At 33.4% G+C, this 16,209-nt stretch overlaps 1 protein-coding gene across 2 annotated transcripts in view; it reads right to left on the reverse strand.

Moving 5' to 3' along the window:
• Positions 1-10,565: 10,565 nt before the first annotated feature.
• PDCD10 (programmed cell death 10) overlaps positions 10,566-16,209 on the reverse strand; it is a 41,344-nt gene continuing 35,700 nt past the window's right edge. For both annotated transcript variants that reach the window (XM_016148151.2, XM_016148152.2), the window contains exons 6-8: positions 14,316-14,394; positions 13,938-14,020; positions 10,566-11,203 (exon numbers count right to left, since the gene is read on the reverse strand). In XM_016148151.2, the coding sequence (XP_016003637.1) occupies positions 11,122-11,203; positions 13,938-14,020; positions 14,316-14,394 (244 nt within the window). In that variant the 3' untranslated portion in view covers positions 10,566-11,121. The remainder of the gene's footprint in view (positions 11,204-13,937; positions 14,021-14,315; positions 14,395-16,209) is intronic.

The raw sequence follows: 16,209 nt of genomic DNA on the forward strand, positions 1-16,209 counted from the left end.
GGAGTATCACTTCATAAGTTATATAAATGTCTAACACTATGCTGTACACCTGAAACTAATAAAAATTGAATGTCAACTGTAATTGAAAAATAAATTTTTTAAAATTAAGGTCAATTTATATTTAGAACCCATTTCTGTAATGATTGCCCTCATTAGTGATATCACAGTCGTATTTCAAAGACAATGGAATATTTCACTTATGAATTCTAAGTTCAGATGTTTTGTCCATTCTTCTAGCTTGTTCTCTTCTTTTTCCTTCACAAGTCTTACCAATAGATCCAAGACTCATTCCTTGCAGTCTGTGATGGTTAGTTTTATGTGTCAACTTGACTGGGTGAGGGGTAACCAGATAATTGGTCAAACATTATTCTGGGTGTTTCTTTGTGGGTAATATTTGGATGAGATTAAGATTTAAACCAGCAGACTGAGTAAAGTAGATTGATTCTAAGACTTGGGTGGGCTCATACAATCAGTTGAAGGCCTGACTGGAACAAAAAGGTTGACCCTTTCTTGAGTAAAAGAGAATTCTTTCTTGCCCAATGTTCTTTGAATGGGGATATTAACTTTTTTTCGGCCCTTAGATTGCAAGTGCACTATCAGCTCCCTTGTTTCTCAGGCCTTCAGACTTGGATTAGAACTAAACTATTGTCTCTCCTGGGTCTCCATCTTCCCAATTCACCTTGCAGATCTTGGGACTTGCCAGCCTCCATAATCACGAACCAATTCTTTATATTACAATCAATCTCTCTCTTGCTCTGTCTCTCATGTCTATACAGATGCTCCTTGACTTAACGATGAGGTTAAGTCCTTATAAACCCATTTTTAAGTCGAAAATATTGTAAATCAAAACTCATTTAATACACCTAACCTGCTGAACATTATAGCTTACCGAGCCTACCTTAAATGTGCTCAGAACACAGGTAGGCAAAACCATCTAGCACAATGAACACACTGTAGACTACAGGTTGTTTACCCTCAAGATCACAGGGCTGACTAGGAGCTGTGGCTCACTGCTGCTGCCCAGCATCATGACAGTATTGTATTGCATATCACTAGCCCTGGAAAAGATCAAATTCAAATTTGAATATACCACCTTCACACTGTCAAAAATTTGAAAAATCCTAAATTGAACCATTCTTAAATCGGGGATAGTGTGTGTGTATATTTACTTATATAAAAAGCTATTATCTCCTACTGAATCTGTTTCTCTGGAGATCCCTAATACAAAGTTCTACTGCCCACCTTCCATCACATCTCCTGGAGGGAAGAAAGTCGAGAGGAAGCCATGGGCAAAATCCAATGAGGGAGGTCTCTTTAAAAGATAGTAAAAGGGATGAGGGGACTAAAATTGTTTTTGGGGGGCCCTCTTATATGCCCCATAATTTTATCGATGAGAAAACTGAATTTTAAGAAGTTATGATTTATATAAGATCACACAGCTATTAAGAGGTAGAATAGCTGTCTGTCAAAGATATATTTAAGGAAAATAATTTCCATTCTCTATATTCTTATATCCAAGTTGGTGTGTACTCTTTTCTTTTCTGGATTATTTTTCGGAATAACTAGTATATGTTTTCTTTTGTGGCATGATGCCTGCTACAGAGCAGTTCATTAATAAGCACTCACCATCCTCTTTGGCTGACATCTCCTGTGCTTTCTCAATTCTTTGTGGCTCTCATTTCCACTTTATCATGATAATATCAACAAGACAACTTAGTTTTGTCATTTTCAAGAACACTATTCTTTCAACTATTGGTATCAGATTTTAATTGCCCAATAATTCCTGAATTCCATATTCTAGATAGGCAATTTCTTGAACTGTGTTCCCCAAATTTCAGGTTAAAGGCTCAAGACCCAGTGTGATATTTGCAGATTAGACTTTTTGGAGGTCATTTAGGTTTGCATGAGGTCATGAGTGTGGGACCTTCATGATGCGATTAGCACTCTTATAAGAGAACCCAGAAAGCTTACTATTCATCCATCCCTCATCTCCTGCTCTGTCTTCCCATACCTCCCACTCCTGGCCTCCACACACACATGAAGACACAGTGAGAAGAAGGTGGGCCACCTACAAGCCAGGAAGAGAGCCTTCGCCCAAATCTGAGCATGCTAGCACCCTGACCTCGGACTTCTAGCCCCCAGACCTGTGAGAAAATCAATGTTTGTTGTTTAAGCCACACAGTCTACGGTATTTTGTTATGGCAGCTGGCACAGACTAATACAAGCAGGTTTAGCCATCATTAATAACACTAGGTTTAACTCAAAATTCATATCATTACATCATTCATCACAGTCGGTTTGCATAGCTCATTAGCTGACTGAAAATCATCACCAGATTTAAGACACATTATTTCTTAATTCGAAGTCCATGAGTATTCCATTTTAGCCAAGTTCTAAATGAGTGTGCCATTTATAACTTTCTCAAGAAATTTTATCCCTAGGTAACCTCCAAGCAAGAATACCAAGAACCAGGGAAAAGAGGCATGGAGCATATTTCCCACCAGGGCTGCCTACAGAAGGGCTAGAAGGAACTGGTCAACCACTTTCTCTTGCATCTGTCATTCCAAGGGAAATCACAGGGTAATGATTCATCTCTAAGGCCCAAGCTTTTAATCCATAGGTTTCGGGAATTTAGGATTTTACAAACCAGCAAAATTATTTCAGTAACTGGAAAATGAAATTCTCGGTTTGGGGGATGATGGTGGCTGATTCTTAATATGTCTCATGTCCTCCTAAATAAAATGAAAAATTCAACAAGGAGAGTAAATTAAACCTTAGATGACTTATGCTTTCGATATCAGGAGACAGTGAACACTGCAACATGCAAATCACCTCTAAGTAGAGAAGAAAATTTCAAACAGAGCTCCCACTTCTCTCCTGTTTCTGGCAAACCTGTGAGTGAGGACAGGAAGTACGAGGAAGTTTCAGAGATTCTGGGAAAAGGAGTAGAAAAGAACACAGCACTGAGAAAAAGCAAAGGTAAAATCATTGCTAGAAAGTACAACAGTAAAGGCTAAAATTCTGATGATAGGTGAGAATTTGGTACATAGTTCATGGAACTGGTTATACAGAAGAGGCAGGACTAGAAAAGGCAGCTTTGATGAAGCATTGTATCCAAAGAATGAGGCAGTAGAAGGAAAGAAGAAATTAAGAAGGGGAAATTAAGTATCTAATGGTAATTAAAAGAAGACAAGGCACACTGAGCATTCTCTTTCCCCAACATCAACACAAGTCATTTCTGTTGCTGACAATCATTCTCTCTAAAAACACAAAGCAGCTAAAAACCATACCAGCACATCCCCAATAAATAAAATATCGTCAAACAGCATAAGGTATACGAAAAACTAGCCTAAATCAGAAGTACAAGAATTAAGAACAGAGACACATCAACACAGGGAGAAATGAGAGTTGACTAAATACAGGAGAAAAAATAGAAAAAAGACATCATATCAGAAATAAAGAATAAATTCAAAGGTGTCTGAGAGTAGGTTTGGATAAAAATTTAATAAAGAGCCTTAAAGAAAAGCAGGACGAAACAACCATAGAAATGAAAATGAAATAAAGCAAGAAGTTAAAAAGGTCACAAAGTAGTTAAAATAGAAGACACGCAAAAGGGGCTCAACATATATATACTGATTGATATCTCAGAAGGACACAAAGCTGTGGAATAGAATTAACAATTGAAACTGTAATCCTAGAAACGTTTTCAGAAATAAAGGAAGACCCGAATCTATATATATAAAGGACCCGTCAGGTACCAGGAAAATTGACCTGGAATTATCGACTCTGATATACATCCTAATAAAACTACTGGACTCTGAAAATTATATATACACATACATACACACACATACATACCCTGGAGATATCTATCTATCTATCTATCTATCTATCTATCTATCTATCTATCTATCTATCTGCAGGGTTTCCAGGCAAAAAGATAAATGTACAGGCAAGAGAATTAGACTGACATCAGACTGCTCAAAACAACACACAAAGCAACAATGAAGCTGCATTTTCATGAAACTTAAGGAAAGAAAATGTAAACCAAGAATGATATATACAACCCAGATATCCTTAAAGTATCAAGATTATAGGAAAATATCAAACGTGCAGAACTCATAAATAAATGAGTAGTTTTAAAGCTACTAGAGGATGAGTTTCAACCAACCTAGATGATTGAGAAAACTCAGGCAAACCTAATCATGAGAGATTCATATATTTAGTTGCAGAGTTTAGGCTGAAACAATGGTGGGAACAGAGGTAGAAGTATAATATGTGAATATTGTTTGTAGAAATGCAATTAAAAATGAGAGATGGAAGAGAAAAGGGGAAATGTAGGAAAAAAACCCTGACTCTCATTTAAGTAACATGTGTTAAAGGATATGATTTAAAACTGGCATACCAGATAGTACAAGTTTAAAAAAAAAAGTTTAGTAATCCTATAAAATATTAATATAAAACTGCAACAAGTATAAAAATATAAACCTTCCTAAATACCAAAAGGAACTTTTTTAAAAAGCACAGAGGACACACTAAAAAGAAAAGGTTATACAGTAATTATACGCAGAAATTATTAAGCCCAAATAAAACAATCATCTCAATAAATGTGAATGGGCTTAACTCAAGGTCAAAAGACAAACTTCAAAAAGCATTAAAATAGGCAAAAAGGACACTTTATAATGTTAACATCCACATTTCATTTAGGATGTAACAAGTATGAATATCTACTCAATAAATAACACAGCGACCATCTATTAAAACAAATACTACAAGAAGCAAGGAGAAACAGAAACACACTACTAATAGACACTAATACACAGTATAAGACAGGTCTAATGAACAATGACAAAAAAGTAAGGATTATATAAGAACTAAACAAGCAGGTAAATGTTTCGGATATATATTAACTACTATATCCTAATCACAGAGAATACCAGATCTCAAGTATGGATGAAACATTCACAGAGATATGCCAAAAACTGATCACATATTAGGACACAAAGAAAACATTAGCAGGTACTATAGTTATTATGAAACACTTGCTAATCATAATACATAAAAACAAATTAATAATGCAATCAAAAAGGCTCTTCCACTTGGAAATTAACAATATTCTAATAAATTTAACTCTCACTTCTTTCAGGTATAGAAGTGTTGAATAACTATAGTATATACCTGAAACTAATATAATATTCCATGTTAGCTCTATATTAATAAAAATCTTTTTAAAAGAAAAAAACTGTTAGGCAAAATTGAAAATACAAACAAAAATTAGAGTATTTCTGAAAATAATAAATATATCTGTGGAATACATTCTAAGCAGTGATCAGAGATCATTTCAGAGCACTAAATACCTATAATTAATAAAAAAAATGAAGATTAACTACATTCTCAACTGAAAGAGCTAGAACAAAGCAAAATAAATGAAAGCCCAAAGAATAAAATAAACACAAGTGCAGAAATCGATTTAGAGAACAGAAAAAAAAGTACATCGAATAAATGAGTAAAATACTTTAAGAACAAAAAACACAAAGGATTTGCTAGTTAAATAAACAAAAGGGGAAAAAAGTGCAAATACACAGAAAAGAAATAACACTGTAGAAATAGCTATTGATAGAGAAAAAACTTAAAACGTAAAAGATTATTTCATTCACTAATGGTACATCTGAAAACCTAGATGATCTGAATACTTTTAGAAAAATAGTTTAACAAAATGACTCCTGTACAAAGTTTAAAAAACCAATTTGCATAAAAGAAATAAAGTTATCACGGAATTACTCCGCAAAAAAAGCACCAAGCCCAGATGGTTTCATGGAGGAATTGATAAACTTGTCTACCTAAAAATTCTAAAAGTTTGCATGCTAAAAAAATTATACAAAATGAAAATCACAAAAAAGTCATAAAAATGGTCCTTAAACATGAAAGATGTTTAATTTCACTCATACTAGGAGAAATGCAAATTAAAACTACAATGAGAGACCATTTCTCACCCATCGGATTGGCAAAAACTTGAAAGCTTGACAATATATTGTTAGGGAAGCTTTGGGGAAACATAATGTCTCCCATTCTTGGTGGAATGTGATTTGCCACAACTTTTATGGAAACAAATTTGGCAATATCTAATAAATTACACATCTAGCTGTCCTTTGACTCAGCAATCCCATGTCTAGAATCTACTCTGAAGGTATACTTCAAACAAAACAGAAACACATATATGTTCATTATAAATGATGTGTACTCTTCTAAAATATTGAATACTATCTAAACGCCCAAGCATAGTAGATTGATTGGGTAAACTATGGTATCCTACACATCATGAAATGCTGGGCCTCTACTACTACTACTACTACTACTACTACTAATAATAATAATAATAAGAAGAAGAAGAAGAAGAAGAAGAAAGATCTCTATAAACTTATATGAAGTGATTACTGCAGATATTTAGTAAAAAATGCAAAGTTCGTAAGAGCATGTTTGTGAAATAGCTAATAAGCACATGAAAATGTACTCAATTTCATCATTTGGGAAATGCAAATCTGAACCATGAGATATCACTCTGTGCCTACAAGAATGTCTATAATAAAAAAAAATTATTAATATTTTTGTGAGGAAGTGGAAAAACAAGAACCCTCATACACTGCTGGTGGGCCTATAAAATGGTACAGCCACTTGGAAATAAGTTTCTTAAGAAGTTAAATATAAATTTAGCATACAATCCAACAATTCCACTTTTTAGGTTTCTACTCAAATGAAAACCGTGTCCACAAAGACTTGCAGTGAATGTTCACAGCAGCATTATACATCATAACCAAAAAGGAAGCAACCCAAATGTCAATCTACTATAGGTAAACAAAATATGCACTGTTTCTATAATGAAATACTGCTAGAAATGCTGATTTATGCAATGACATAATGGACCTCAAACACTTTACACTAAGAAGCCAGACTAAAAATATATCACTGTTCAGAAAAGAAAAATCTATGGAAACAGAAAGTAGCTATTGGTTGCCAGTAACTGGGGAGGAGCCTGGGTGGAGTGGGAACAAGGATTAACTGTATTTAGGCAGGGTGGATTTTACTGAATGATGGAAATGTTCTAAAACTGGATTGTGGTCAGGATGCACAACTCAAAACAGGTGAATGTTGTGGCATTGAATTATACCTCAATAAAGTTTTTTTTTTAAAGGACTTATAATATGTGACTTTTATAGTATATAAATTATGCATCAATAAAGTTATTTTTTTTAAGAGCATCTATATAGAATGACCAACCCCTCCCAGTTTGCCCAACTCACCAGTTTTATCATTAAAAGTTCTATGCCCAAAGAAAAATTCTCAGTCCTAGGTAAATCAGGAGGGTTGGTCTCCCTACACGCATGCTCCCTTTTGTGTAAGAGATCACATTTATGACTTTTCTTCATAAAAATAAACATGGGGGAAAAACACCCAAAAAACAGTTAAGCTGGATAATTACAAGGAGTCAGGGTTGGAGATGAAGTAGAAGAGATATGAGTGACACTTCTCTAAGAATACTTTTAGCAAAATTCTGACTTTTAGAAGTATGTTCATGTTCTGTATTTTAAAAATAAAATCAGTAAGGATGGGAAGAGGGGTGCTTAAACTTTGAAGAAAACTGAAACAAATGAACCCAGTTTATTTCACACAAATCACATAATCACAGTGGAGGGCAAAAAAAAATTATTCCAAGTAATTTATGAACATGGAATGTAATTACATATCCTGTCTTGGGCAGGGTACAGATAGAGAACTATAATCTTCCAGTTTTAAGTGTGTTTTTTAGTGATATGGGCAAAATCAAGAAAAATTATTTTAGATGTATTATAGGACTGAACAAGGGAAAACTGACTTCTTGGGGAGCCAGGATTCTGAGGAAGATGGGACATAGAAATATGGAATGAGAAGACAAGAAAGAACCCTATCATGATGGACCAGAACTGGAGGTATTAAAGTGAACTCATGATTTCTGAAATCAAATGTAATATGCATATGCACATTTGTGTGTATATGCATGCATACGCATGCACATTTCCTACTCTCCTGATCAGACCCAGTAGCCAGGTCTATGGATCTTTCATTCTCCGGGGTTCCTTGGAGAAACTGCTGAGTCCAGATCCTGGAATATCTTTTATTTAAGATAATGTGCTTAAAAGAAAAAAAAAAAGTTAGCGGATGCCACAAGGGCATATAGGAGTCAGATTGACGGAGTTCCTACTAGCGAAATCTAAGACAATTCAAGCAACAAAGTTAAGCAACAAATAATAAGCCATTGAAAAAATAGAAAACCAAGAGTCCAAAACAATGGTTAATATAAAAATTATGTACCAGTGCCAACTGGTAAATAGGGAAGGAATGCTGGAGTTGGAAAATCACCATTTTGCAACTACTAATTTAAAGACTGTTTAAGTAAAAAGCATGAATGGATACTAAATCCTGGGGGAAAAATACTGATTGATATGGACTTTAGAGTCTCCCACAGATTGCCTATTAGATGCGAGGTAAAAAACAGTAACTACACATTGGAGAAAGTGAACAACATCCTGACCCGATAACCAATTAACAGCACCAATGAGGAGGACACTGTATGCCTCCAGATGTGTTATCTGGTGACACTGTATGACCAATGCAGTACTCTGATCAAAAACGCATAATCTCAATCTAATGAGGAAACCCAAAATGAAGAGCATTCTATTAAAAAGGGAAAGAAAACTGTGTTCTTCAAAAAGGTAATGTCGATGCCATAAAAGACAAAGGCAGCCAGGCAAAGAAATAATCCAGAGTAAGAGATTTTGAGGAGGGTAAATAAGCAAATGCTAAAACAAAAAAGGTAAAATTTCAACAATAGGTGTATAGTTGTTCTTTGTATTATTTTTATTCTTGCTAATTTTCTGTAGATTTGAAATCATTTCCATAAAAAGATAAAAAAAATTAGGAAGGACTGCCAACCTTATGTTTTGCCTAATAAGGTTATTCAAACGCAGTCATTAAAAAAACACATGAAGCTATCATCTACTATTATAGCATTTTGTTTAAAGAAAGTGTGAGGGGGCATTTTAAACATCCAAAAGATAGCCATGATCACCAGATAAAAAAATGACCCTTTAAAATAAATAAAATTTAGATTTATAAAAATAAAGAGATCACATTATCCTAATTTTTCTGATTTCTCTGTGGACCAGGGAATTAGTACTCTAAACATGGTGTGTTTTCAGCAACAGATGAAATATAGTTCGGTGAAAAGAGAATGGCATTTGGAGACAAATGCCGAATTCACACCCTAGGTCCAGCTGTTACCAGTGCCTGCAGCTCTCTTAGCAAGTTTCCTGCAAGGCAGATAGTTAAATAAATGTATCTAGAAAGGGCTTCACAAAAAATGTCTTTTTTCCTTTCTTTGGAAGCCAGCTTTCTGTTCTCTGGAGATGAATCCGGCTGGGGCCATATAGGGCCTTTTCTCACTGAACAAACTCAGCCCCACTAGGTTTACATAAGAAACTGAATTATCCTGAGAATAAATCTCCTTTCTGGAGGTAAACGTCATAAAAACGGAAACAAGGGATATTAGATAACAAGGTGAAAAGACAGAAGTATTATAAAAACAGTTGAGTTGGGGCACGGCTGGTAACTGATGTGTTCTGTTAAGAAGGTAAAGACAACGGGAGAAAAGATAGTACCAGGCTTTGTCAAAAAAAAGTCTGATGCTCAAAAAAATTAATTTTTCATATATTCATAAGTCTATTTTGCAAATAACCATCCATCTTTCAAGAGGAAATAAGTTTATGTTAAAAATAAATAGTGTCAAGATCACCAATTCTGTACTTTACCAGCAATGTATCTTAAGAGGAAAAAAAAGTCGATTCAGCAAAATGTCCAGAAATTAAGAGATTTCATCCATCTGTCTATTGCGTTTTTGCTTCTTTCCAAATATTTCCTGTTTACATCTAACAGGACAATTTTCTTTTATGTTGCCAATGATAGTAATTCTTTAAAAATCTATTTTTAAAAATGGAGAAAAAATTTTTAAAAGTAACTAAATTGCATTACAGCAAAAAAGTTTATATTGCCAACAGAAATTTAGTTGAACATTTAAAACCTTTATAAAAGATAAACAAATTCTAATTTTTCCCTTTATTTTATCATAATTGAAAAATAAAATTACTTAACATTGAATACTTGATACATAATTTCCTTAAAACTTCTTTACGGTGAAACAAAATTACATGTATTTAAAGAGTGTATCTAATATTAACACTCGTGACAATTTTAAACCCATGCATCCGTATAGTTTCGAATTACTATTAGTTGTGGCTATTTTTGGAAAAAAGGTGCAAAGTTTGTCAGGGCCCAGCATACCAGAAAGTTTTAATTTTACATTGTCACAGAGTTCAAAAAGAGGCCTTTATAGTGTGAAGACACTATAAATTGCCATCTCTCCCACATGTTTCTCAAAACAGGCTGGAAAAATAGTCAATATCCCACATATAATAACTAGCAAAAATATTTCCATTGACTAGGTTTTTCCCAGAGTGATTAAGGACAAAAAAATAAAAATTCTTGCTGCTTTATTATCTGATAAATTGCTAATATGCTCCCATTAGAAGTTATTTAGACATTACCCCAAGTTACCTTAGTCTTCTGATTATATATATATATATATATATATTCATATATATGTATCCATTTTTTTCAAGTAAAGAAATGTTTAACAGATGTAAACTATTTATTGAATATTTGCCACCAAATATTGTTAAATACATTATCTTGCAGCATATCGCTTTCAAGTTAAAATGTCAGAAACAAACACCAATATTTACAATTCTTTTAAGGAATGTTACATAATGACACATTAAGGCGTAAATTCTTTTGGCTTATAATTCTTAAAAGAATGATAATAGCAAAAGTGATGCAAAATCTTCAGTGTGAGATTATGATTAAGCTACATTTTACAAAAATATGGTGTAAGATGGCAATAATCCCATTCAACATCCTGGATTAGATCCCTGCAGGAGGGACTGATAATTTATACAGTCAAACTTTAAAATTTACAGATAAAGGCAGTTCAATACTGCCACTGAGAAGTACATCTCTCAACATATACAACTTTCAGGCCACAGTTTTGAAGGTCTGAAGTATCAAGTTGGTTTGATGAATTAGTCGGTTGGCACTTATGAACACATTTATTGCCCTGTTTGGAAAAAAGCAAAAAAAAAGCATTACTTTTACAACCAAAATTCATCCTTTAAAAATATTTATGCTTAATGCCATCTACTAACAGTAGCAACGAAATCAATTTAGAAAAAAATGTCAGTACTGAGTATGGTAACTTTAATTACAGATTGGAATTGAACAGTCCTCAACCATTTGAAACTATCTTGGAATTACTGGCCCCTAGTGGTACTAGCTGGCAATTAGGTGTTGGTGGGCTGCTAAGCACAGGTGGCATCTTCCCTATCAGGGCTCATTTATAGGTCCAACAAATAATTGGTCAAAAGGATTCAAATCTAGTCTCCACCTGTGGTTTCATTAAAGTTACCAAAATAAAATCTACTAGAGTATTGTACTCAGTCTAACTCTATACACCAATAGGCAATATAAATATTTAAGAATAAGGTAATTACTTCAAATATATGTCGTGCCAATCTTTTACCTTCCTTCAAAACAATTTTTTTGAGACTTCTAAGCTACTTTTAGAGTTGATCTACTTTTAAAACAAAATAATCATGTAGTTTCAACATTTTGAGTTTGACAATATATAAAAATGTGTTTAAAAATTACATTGCGCTGTACATTTCCTAATAGTCCATCTTCATGTGACCAGAGCACAGAGGTGATACCCTGGTCCCACTGTGTGGCATTTTCAGTTTCTTAGTAGTACAGCTAAAGATTTTATTTTCATCCTAGACATTTCTCAAAAAAAAAAAAAAAAAAGTACCAGGATGAATTAGTTGAATCAATGCAAATTTATCCTCCTTTTGAAAAATAAACTCAAAGATCAGGCTCTAGTAATAATTTCCAGTTTGGAAAAACAGGTACAAGACGCATGGCACATTATTCACACGGAAATAATTGTAATTTTAAAAAACTACTGAATGTAGAAAATGTAGTTGCAGGAATCCTGGATAATCCATATGCCTGTTTGAACAGTTAAAAATAACAATGGGTCCAAGGCACTGAAATTTTTAAATACTGAACCTAAGTGATTCTAATGGGCAAACAAAATTGAAAGTAAATAATTTCAGATTAATGAAAATTAGGCTTTAAATTTAAATTAATTTCTGCCTTTCGATGTGCTTATTCCATATAGTCCTTAATTAAACTCAGAAATAATGATCCCATCATATAAATTATTCTTTTAATGTGTTTTTGGTTATTTGGGCTTCACAGAGGAGATCAAGGAAAAACAAATATCTTTATCTTTGGAACACACCTGCCAACTTATTAAACGAAATCATCAAGGAACATTTATTTCTCTTAGACATCCTGAATATGTAGTATGAACAACACAAAGCCATTAATACTTTAGCTCAGTATCTTAAATTCGTAATATAAATGTATATATGTCAATGTGTTTGAACTGTTAAAAATAACTTTAAAAAATTAAATAAACCATTCTAATGTATTATATTATTTAAAATGTTAGTATAATAATAGTTTGACATGGACACAGGGATCTTAAAACTTCAATGGTAGTAGAGCCTGTTAGAGGCCCCTGATAATTAAAGCTGAAATAAGCACTCTTCATTTTTCTGACTTTAAGCACTGTTAGAAATGGTTTTGTCAACAAAATTCCTAACATTGTCCTTGAGATAGACAGAATTCTCTAAGGTACAATGCTGCAGAAGACAAGGCCTCTGCATCAGTTTATAAGTTATATGTGTGTGTATGTATACATATGTAAAAAGACATAAATTTCCTTGGTTTCTGGAGTATTCTACAACCAACTGTATGTATATTTAAAAATAATGTTCAATTTACCTTTTAAGCATAGTACCTGTCCTACAGAATAAAACTGTGAAAGTCTCTCTCCTAGGATAATGAATCACAACCTTTGCAGCACTTTAAAATCACCTGGAGCACTTTTACAAAACACCTAAACTTTGGCCCCACTCTAACCCAAAAGAATCAGAATCTCTGAAGGTGGGGCCACGGCACTGAGATTTTAAAAAACTTAACCTGAGAGAACCTGATGTGCAAACAGGATTGAGAATCATTGTTTCAACTTTACTGTAGCAGTAATGATGGATCTACAGCACCAGTATCATCAGGAAACTTCTAAATAAATGAAAATTCTTGGGCCCACCTTAGACAAAAAATAAGAGACCTTGGGGGAGGGACCCAAAAGCAATTTGTGCTTTAACAAGCCCTGCAGGTAATTCTGATGATACTCAAATTTGAGGGGTTGCTTCAGAGGTCAGCAACCTAGGCTAGTAAGTCAAATCTCACCTTGTTTCTGTGTCACCTGCAAGCTAAGAATACTTTTACATTTTTAAATGGTAAAAAACAAAAAAATAAGAAAATCAAAAGAATGATATTACATGACAGGTGAAAATTATACAAAATTCAAATTTCAATGTCTATAAAATTTTATTAGAATATGGCCATAACACCCACTTCTTTCCATATCATTTTACAGCTGCTTTTTGCACAACGGCAGAAGTGAAGCCAGCAGATGCAACAAGTCCAAGTCAAAGTATTTGCTATTGAGCCTTTTTCAGAAAAGTCTGCCAAATACTGCTCTAGACTAGTTATGGCTGGCTAATCAAACATTCGCTCTCTATTTTTAGTAGTCTACCTTAAGTTAGAAGTTGGCTTGAGTATTAACAATACAGTAAAAGGGTTTAATTTATATAGTTTTACTATCATGTAAGCTATATAATTTATGCAATTTTAAAAGAAAGATGATAAATAACAGTACTTACTTGCCATCTTTAAAATAGGTTTTCAGAGTATCACTGAAACTTTTGGAGTACTTTACAAATTCTTTCTTTTGGTGTTCAAGTGCCTATAGACATCGAATATAAGAAAAAAAAATTCTAAATAAAAAAAAATAACACAAAACCCAATATCAAAGATAGAAGATTACACAGAACATGGAATGGACTTTATATTACACATGAGCATTTTTAGGATTGTTTACTTAAACATATGTAACAGCATATTTAAATTCAAAAACAAACCCCGTGGTTAATGATACTATTCCCGATAATCAAACCATCTTAGTCTTCAATACAATATAAAACAACTAGGTGTAAACCAACGTCTAGGATGTCAACATGTAAGGCTTCTACTAAACTTACCCTGCGGTTCTGGTATTGATATTTCTTGAAGACGTTATTCACTGTATCAAGAAGTTCTTTTATTGCACTAGCTATATCCCTGTTGGGTAAGGAACAAAGAATCTGCTTAAAATAAGTTACATTTAAAGAAGTTTGTATGCATATTTTTAAGAATTACTAATCAATATTGTTAACTATCATACAAACACTAACCACATCAAGCGCAAACATCTGACTGGCTGGTTGAGTGGGGTGTTTTAGCCTGTACCTTTCTGTCATCCTTACTTCTCTTGCACTGTCTGCATTGCTGACCAAACATTCCCCAGCATCAGCTTCCCAAATCAGCAATATTTCATTCAGCATTAACCTAAATTTATAAGAATATACCCCTGCCTCTCATCTTTTCTAGTTATGATTTTTCCTTTCCTTTCCTTGAAAGCTGAATTCAAGTCACCATATTCTCTACTTTTGCTATCTCATGAACAATTATACGAAATTTTGCTATTACCTGTAACTCATTTTTGTATTTACCAACACTTTAAGTTACATAATTAAGAGTGTGATGTTTAAAATATTTCCTCCTCAGATGTAGCTCTTCTCAAGACACACTTACTTTCTATCTAACAATCCTTCCAAACCTTTGCTGTCGCTATTTCCTTTGGAAAACATATTTAAATTTCTGGGAGAAACAATTCTTCTACCTTAACCTTTCCAGCAATCACCCTTTACTATACATATATGCATCAATATGTTCCTCCCATTTCTAAAGAGACAAAGAAATCTGCAATCTGCATTTGAGTTAGTCTTTCTATCCATGCATCATTTTTTTCTGAACTCTTCTTGTCATTTATATCTAGTCCCTTTTCAATTTCTATGTTCTAACTTCATAGCAATTTTTTCATGTCAAATTGAACATAATTCTGCATTCTCAAATAATCTCACACTTTCTAAGGCAAGCCTTCTCTTTTTCACATCCATTCTCTTAGTTGTTACAAAAACGTTTGCTGTTCAAATGCAAGTGTGAAAATGTGAATTAGTAAGACATAAATTTAGACCATCCCATTTTTATTACTGACTTTAAGTCACAAAATGTCAGATTTCAGTTATTTGTATCTATAACATTTCACGGATTTACTATTTTTTTTTTAAAAAAGCTCATTGTCCAGATTTCTGTGTGCATGTGCATGTGTTTCACAGCATGTTTCTAGCAAATAAACATGCAAAAATTCTAAAAATTACAAGTCGACAGGATTTTGGTATAAAAATAGTATTTTAGCCTATTCTAAAGAAATGACATTTTTATTAAATATTTCAATAAATATTTAATTATTACCTCCTGAATGTCAAACAGTGATATCAGGCTGAAATAGTACAACATTAAATATTCAAATAAGACTAAATAATTTTACACAGAAATAACATCTGTCTACGTTTTTTGTTTTTTGTTTTTGCCTCTAGTTTACTAATAAGTTTTAAATTATATAACTGTTCCTTTCATGTATGGTTACAAGCTAGATGAATCCTGTATTGTGGTGACAGATGCTAAGATCACTTCTGCTTAATAAAATGGTGTCATACGATCATCCTGTTACATGGAAAAAACTACTATTTCAACAACAAAAAAAGTCAAATCTCTGAATATGGATGATTCTTCAAATGTACAATGAGCCTACTTAAAATGGAATATAAAGGAGCAAATTACACACTGATCAGACAGTTACCTGTTTATACACAAGATGGGTTTAGCAAACAATATTCTAAGCTTACTAATAAATACTGGGAATCTGTCTGTACAAAAAAAAAGAAAGCTCCTCGGGTGATTCTGCTGATAAGCTACGTTTGGAAACCACTGTCTGGGAACAGAGCCTACAGCTAAGGTCTGATACATTATTTGCCACAGAGCTTTATAAAGACC

Source organism: Rousettus aegyptiacus, unplaced genomic scaffold (genome assembly GCF_014176215.1).
Source record: "Rousettus aegyptiacus isolate mRouAeg1 unplaced genomic scaffold, mRouAeg1.p scaffold_m13_p_4, whole genome shotgun sequence".
NCBI classification, from domain to species: Eukaryota; Metazoa; Chordata; class Mammalia; order Chiroptera; family Pteropodidae; genus Rousettus; species Rousettus aegyptiacus.